Source organism: Populus euphratica, unplaced genomic scaffold (genome assembly GCF_000495115.2).
Source record: "Populus euphratica unplaced genomic scaffold, PopEup_1.0 scaffold1365.1, whole genome shotgun sequence".
Classification (NCBI taxonomy): Eukaryota; Viridiplantae; Streptophyta; class Magnoliopsida; order Malpighiales; family Salicaceae; genus Populus; species Populus euphratica.
In genome coordinates, this window is record NW_011501230.1 from 42,239 (window position 1) to 49,412 (window position 7,174).

At 33.8% G+C, this 7,174-nt stretch overlaps 1 protein-coding gene across 1 annotated transcript; it reads right to left on the reverse strand.

Moving 5' to 3' along the window:
• Positions 1-1,271: 1,271 nt before the first annotated feature.
• On the reverse strand, positions 1,272-4,396 carry LOC105117499 (laccase-7-like). The gene is made up of 5 exons (XM_011015179.1): positions 4,305-4,396; positions 3,548-3,699; positions 2,823-3,067; positions 2,583-2,711; positions 1,272-2,365 (listed from the first exon to the last, which is right to left on the reverse strand). Exons 1-5 carry the CDS (start codon positions 4,392-4,394, stop codon positions 1,272-1,274), a joined length of 1,710 nt encoding a protein of 569 aa, XP_011013481.1. The 5' UTR covers positions 4,395-4,396.
• Positions 4,397-7,174: the final 2,778 nt, after the last annotated feature.

The following is a 7,174-nucleotide window of genomic DNA, read 5'->3' on the forward strand; positions in this document are numbered from 1 at the left end:
GAATCCTTAATTTCACAACAGACTCGTCTCCTTTCTTCTTTTTCTTCTTCCCCATATGTAAGAAATATCAATATACATTTCTTATTCATATCTTCTCTTCTCAACTCCTTCTCTTCTCCTCTATACTCAAGTATGTCTTCTTCTCCTTTCTTCTTTTTCTTTTTCCCCATATGTAAGAAATATCAATATACATTTCTTGTTCATATCTTTTCTTCTCAACTCCTTCTCTTCTCCTCTATGCTCAAGTATGTCTTCTTCTTCTTTCTTTTTTCTTCTCAGTTTTTTTAATTAGTATGCTCGATGAATTTGTTTTTTTCCATCTTTTTAGCTTCACTTGCAACTACATTAAGTAAGATTTTTTTCCTTCTTTTTTTTATTTTTTTCACTATATTTATATTTTATTTTATTTTTAATTGCTTTTGTTCTTAATAATTATATGAATGTTGTTGTAAGAAATTTTTTTCATATGAGATCAATTTTTAATTGATTTATTTATTTGTTGCAAATTTGTTTGAGTTGATTTTCTTCTTCCTTTTTTCAAAATTTTTGAGTATTATAGCGTGTTAATTTAGATTAATTTAATTATTTTATAGTTTTGTAAAATAGATTTTTTAAAAATATTTTTAAATAATTACTAATAGAATTACATACAGTATTTTGTGAAAGTAAATACTAAAGGAATACGGTATTTTGTGAAGGTAAATACTGAAGGAATGAAGCAGGTAATTTTTTTTGTATTTTTTTATCAATAAATCCATCGGTAATAATATGTTTTTATTACCAATGGACCTACCAGCAGACAAAAAATGATAGACGAAGATTCATCGACGGAAAATCTTTGTCGGTGATTTTATTGGTAAATTAATTACCAATAAAATGACAGTACAAATACCAACAAAAAAAATCTATCAGTAAATATAAAGATACTGATAATGTTTGAAAAATAAAATTATAACTATTACATCCAAGCAAAGAATTTGAACCATATGAAGGGTATGATTAAAAGTATATTAGTCATTATTCTTTAAGAGTATTTTTATTTAAAAATATATCAAAATAATATTTTTTTTATTTTTTAAAAATTAGTTTTTACATAAAAAATAAAAAAAAAATTAAATTTTCATTAAACATAATTATTTGAACGCAATTCTAAACAGCTACAGTGATAATTGATCCACAACTTTCATCGTTGCAGGGAAAGAAATAAAAGGGAGAGAATCGTATTTTATGAAACAACAATGAAGACCGGTCGTCGGGATTCCGAACAATTACTAACACTGAGGCAGATCAACTGGAGGTGGTGGCAAAGAAGATTCCGAGGTCGGTCCATTCTCAACCACGAAAGCGGTGGCTAGTCCAAAGGGCAAGTGCACATCCAGATGACAATGAAAGAACCATACACCTGGATTATTGGCTGTAAATCTTATGACTCCCCATCCTCCCACCGGCACATTAATAGTGTTCCGTGATTGTGGATTGATAAGATTGAACTTCTTAGGGTCGTTGACAGGATCATAATTTCCAAACCCTTGAGCCAACACATGGAAATTGAAACCGTGAAGATGCATGGGATGATTCTCCACTCCAAGTATGGCTGTGTTCTGTAACACCATCTCCACCGTAGCGTTATACTTCAACACCTTCACACTTGTTGATTTTGGTGTGATTAACAGTGATGGATTTACGGCGTTGATGATATTAGTGTAGTCAAATTTGACAGGTGGGTTATCAGGGAAGTCAGGAGTGTAGATTTCACTCACGTTGAAAAAGAAGGCTTGCAACATTGACAAACTTGAAGGGCGCGCAAAAGAGAAATTGTTCATGCTAGCAGAGAATCGCGTCCCGTTTAAACATGTTGGACAAATTGAGAGCCCCAAGCCTACAGTCACAAACATGTGCTCATCAATTTGACGTGGGACTGGGACCCAATGAGGCCCACCAGCAAGGCCAGTAATGCTGGTGAAGAACTTGTGGGCAGTGGGGGTGTCATTGAACGCAGGCATTAGTGGCATTATCGGAGTTGCTGATGTGGGTGCACCATCGTAGACAACAATTCCTCTTGTGGTTGTATTATCAAAGGGTGGAGGTGCAGGAAAAGCAGGAGGAGCAGGACCAGCACTAGCATACGCGTTTGCAGCCATGAAATAAGACCCCACTTCCTGGTCGGCTGCGAGAAGAACATCCACGGTCTGGCCGGGGCCGGTAACAACAACATCCGTGACATAGGGTACCGTGTACCCTGCATCAACAGCAACGACTGTCATATTATGATTGGCTATCTTGAAAAAGAGCTGGTTATTGAGTGCAGCGTTGATTATTCGGAGGAGATAAGTTTTCCCTTTCTGCACCTTAAGCTTGTACATTCCTGGAATTTCAGGAGCAAAAAAAACCATAAAATAATGAGTCAAGACAGTTTCAAATGAAAAAATAAAAATAAAAAATTGTGTCAGCATTAATTAATATGCTTGTGGAAAAATTCAACTTTTACTGTTCCATCTCTGATAGATCAGTAAATCTCTAGCAGAGATCATTAATTAATGATTGAAGATGATGATGATAATGGCATAAATATTATTATTTACTGTTTTGAGAGCAATTGTAGAGATCCCCAGGGAGCCCATTTATGGTGTAGGCATCCGAAATGTTAGGTGGTGCGCCACTGGCTTCTGCCTGGTTTTCGACATCAACAACATTAGCGTTCCACCACTCTCCTGCAATCATATAAACATAAATGCATTACCATGCATGATCTCAACAAATTAATAACAGTTTCAGCATTAATGAACTGGCTTTAGATTAAAAATGAATGGCTAGCTATCTACCTAATAGAATTGGAACTTCTCTGTGGGGTTTAGGGAAAGGGTAAGGATGACCAGATCTTGGACGGATAACAAGTGCCCCATAAACTGTTGCTCGGAGAAAACTGACATGAGCATGCCACCATAGCGTGCCCTCCTGCTGGAGGAGTTCAAATTTGTAGGTGTATTTACCTCCAGGGGGTATTGGACATTGAGTTACCATACTAGGTCCATCGGCCCACGCACTAAGTAATTGAAACACTCCATGCCTTCATAAAAAAATACATAATCAGTAATTAATTGAATAATGATAGATTTAAAAGTAAGAGGGATAATAGTGATGACGACGACTACGATGATGACAGCTGCAGAACCAAGTCTTTGGTAAATTTGTTAATTATAATTATATTAGCCTACAGCAGTTGAAGAATAACTTTCTCATGTATTCAATTATAGTTTTTTTATTGGATAACTTGAAGAAAAATTTGATATTATGTTCTAATTGTATGTTAGACTAAGGAAAAGGATGGTATCTTGGTTGAGACAACATTAGTTTATATACCAGAAAAAGATGTGCAAGAATATGGTTATTAAGCTGCTAATTGTAGTGAAATTACTTGGCAAGCTCGAAACGAATAGTCTTAATTTTCATCATAGTTTACAAATCAACGTGTTTATTTTCTAATACACTAATTAGAATTTTTACAATTGTCTCGCTTCTTAAATAAAAAAATCAAGAATTAATTTACCAGTGAATAGTCAGGTTGTAGGGTGACTTGTTAAAAACATGGACTATGAGGGTGTCTCCCACTCGAACGCGAAGCGTTGGGCCTGGCAAGCTTCCATTCACTGCAGTTACCACTTGCTCGGAGCACAGCCGACGAACTGTAAGGTTTTTCACCTAAAACATTCACAATAAATTAAACCCATCACTCTGCAAAGGTTTAAGCAAGTAGAAAATATCTTTGAATGCCTTTATACACACACACACACACACACACACGCACACACTCCGACGTCAGACTAATATTGCATGGATATGCAATCTAGGTGGGTCCAAAGTGGATGAAAAAATTCCATAACTTAGATGATCGTGGGAAGAAGTGTATTGAATTTGCCAAAGAACGTAGTTCAATTGACACCCACGTTTCTTTTCTAGTAGGATATCGCGGTTAGAGCCTCTTTTGTGACCAAAAGAAGTGGATATTGAATCTTGGGACGTTGCAGTATCTTTTCCCTCCATCCGTTCGATTTAAGCGTGAACATGATTTTGATCTTAATTAGGAGCTCAAGATAAAACAAAAGGGCATGGCTAATTTGATGAAGTATAACAGGGCTACCATCCTATATATCCTGGCCTCTCATATATTGTTTAATAAACGACAACAATGCTTAAGCAACCTTCGCATGAGATAATAAACGACAACAATGCTTAACAACCTCGATTCAACTTCCTCAACGTCGACAAAACATCTTAGTAGTAATATAAGAAAGAAGAAGAATTACATAGAATGAGTGTTCCACAATTGCAGCAGAAGCCACTGAAGAAGCTAGAAGAGCCAAAGCACAAGTTAACAAAAACAGAAGACGCAACATGTTTCCAGAGGTAAAAGTTTGAAGAGGCGACGAATGAAGAGGAAAAGAGAAGAGAAGCTCTAATTTATACCAAAGATAGCTTTAGAAAATTTTTATTGTTGAAATTTCAATATCTCAACTAATATTATATATATGTATGTATGTATGTATGTATGTATGTATGTATACACACATATATGTCTATGTATACACGTGTGCATACACACATATATGTATATGTATATGTATATGTATGTATGGAGAGAGAGAGAGAGAAGAATTATGTAACTTTAGAAAGTTTAGGGGTCCATGCCTCCGCATGATTGCGTGTCTAGGTAGTTAAATTCTTATGGAGATTTTTGCAAGAAATTTGAGTTGGAAAAATTCAATGTGGTAGCAGAAACTTCGTTATCTTACAACTTACGGCTTAAGTTAATGGTGGGATACTAAATCTACACCGTAGAGATTACATGAGAATATATAGATGAAAACAATGAAGAAAGGTCCAGCTTGTTATTTTTTTGGGTTATTTATATTAGATAATTTTAATTGATAGGCTTAGCTTAATAGTTTAATGTTTTTAAACTATGTTATTTATATGTTTCTCTTTCAATTTGTGAGATAGTTTTGATGAATTGAATGAAAATCACATATTATTCATCCTTCACATTCTCTCTTCTTCGTAGCTTTTCTTTCCTTGCTTTTAATTCTTGGCTTCTTTCTTTCTTTTCCTACTTTTATTTCTTTTATTTATTATTTTGTATCATCATTGATATTAAAACACAAACTTTTAATTATTCTTAAAGTTAATCGATCTTTTATGTAAAGATTTGTAGGTTCATCATCATCAATAGTTGATCTAGACTAAGAAAAATCCTGTAATCATTCTATTTATAGTTAAGATAAAAAATAATAATAATTTATATTCATCTTCAACACAGACTCATTATCCCTAAAGACATATTGTTCCCTCAGCCAACAACTACTACCCACTAGCAGTAGTCACTACCCATAAATCCAGACCAGTTTGCCACCTCTAACATTCCAGATCTTCTAGCGCTAGTGACAACAGCTACAATGCACCAACAACTTTTCTCCATTTATTTTGGCAACAAATAATAGTCACTACCTTAACTACAACAATATTGATCATAGTAGTAGCAGCACAATGGTTGAAGACAATAACACACCATCAAATCTACCCTTTTAACACTAGTCATAACCTTAATAGTAACAAAGAAACTAGTCTCTGAAGGCAGACTAATTCACTAGTCCAGCGTCAGCACCACATCATCGACATGGCATCGCTAATGAACATAAGGTATAATTTAATGAATATATGATAAAATGTATAGTTAGGGAGGATGAGAAAATGACTCTAAGTAGATTTTGGAAAGGCTTAAATGATTACCTTAAGAGAGAGGTTATGTTTAGAGGTGTGTCCATCCTTGATGAAGCTTATATCCTAGTGTAAAACTACAAGTTGGTCATAAAAAGTCAATGCACAGGACATCAAGACACTTGTAGCATCCCTCATAGGTCCCAACTTGATAATAATAACTTTTTATTAGGTGACTCACTTGGCAAACCTAATCCTACTATTTTCCAAATGCCTAGGGAAAACAAGGATAAGGTTTTTCTTCATGTAACACCTAATATAACCTTAAGGATTCAATGAATTAAATGTCATGGTTTTGTCTCTAGTTGTCCTAAAAAAAATTTATTCATTAAAGATCAAGAGGATATGGGTAAGGAAGACCATTATGATGATAAGATGTATGAACTTAATCCTGATGATTTATAGAATCTAAATGATGAGGAGGAAGAGTCTTATCTGCTAGGATGTGTTACGTCTATATCCACTCAAATCGAGCAGGACTTTATAGAACGGGAGATAACTAAGTTAAATCTAGTTAGATGTACCTTAATATAACCTAAAGGAATTGAGGATTGGAGAAGAATAACTATCTTTTACATTTACATTAAATATGTAGATAAAAGTTGCAATATCATTATAGATAGTTGGAGTTCTATCAATGCAATGTCCTCTAGTAGCATATCTTATTTAAGCTTAAAGTTTGTCCCATATCCCAAACCATATAGTTTGTCATGAGTTAACAATACATCCATAACGATCAAAAAGATATGTTTTTTCTCAATAAAAATTTTAGAATATCATAATGAAATTTGGTGTGATGTAATTCATATGGACAAAGGACATGTCATTTTAGGTAGGCCTTAGTTATTTGAATTAGACATTACTATTTTTAGGTGATCAAATTCTTACTCATTCACTTTTCATAATAAAAATATTCAACTCATTAGATTATCACCAAGGCCTAATGATAGTAACAAGAAGAAGGAAAAGGTGAAAGAAAAGAACTTTAGCATAATAAGTCATAAGAAGTTTGAAAAGAAGGTTAGTAAAGAGTTTGTTGTGTCTATCTTAATAGCCAAGGAGGTTATAGAAAATTTTTTAAATGAACTATCTACAGAGGCAAGGGAAGTCTTAAAAGAATTTCTAGATATCTGTCCTTCTAAACTACCATATGTGTTACCCTCTATACATGAAATTCAACATGCTGTAGATTTTATCTTTGGTGTCATATTGCTAAACTCATCTCATTATAGAATGAACCCTAATGAATATGCCAAATTACAAAAGCAAGTAAATGAATTGTTACCAAAAAAATTTATATAAGAGAGTTTGAGCTCTTATACAGTACTTTCTCTATTAACACCTAAAAAGGATGGATCATAGAGAATATATGTGGATAGCCAAGTCATTAACAAGATTACTA

Excerpts from the sequence above, each read along its gene's own strand:
- LOC105117499 (XM_011015179.1), bottom strand. The coding sequence starts at position 4,394 with ATGTTGCGTCTTCTGTTTTTGTTAACTTGTGCTTTGGCTCTTCTAGCT. Across the intron at positions 3,700-4,304 it reads TTGTGGAACACTCATTCTAT|GTGAAAAACCTTACAGTTCG; the intron begins GTAATTCTTCTT and ends TGAATGTTTTAG. Across the intron at positions 2,366-2,582 it reads CTACAATTGCTCTCAAAACA|GAATGTACAAGCTTAAGGTG; the intron begins GTAAATAATAAT and ends CTGAAATTCCAG.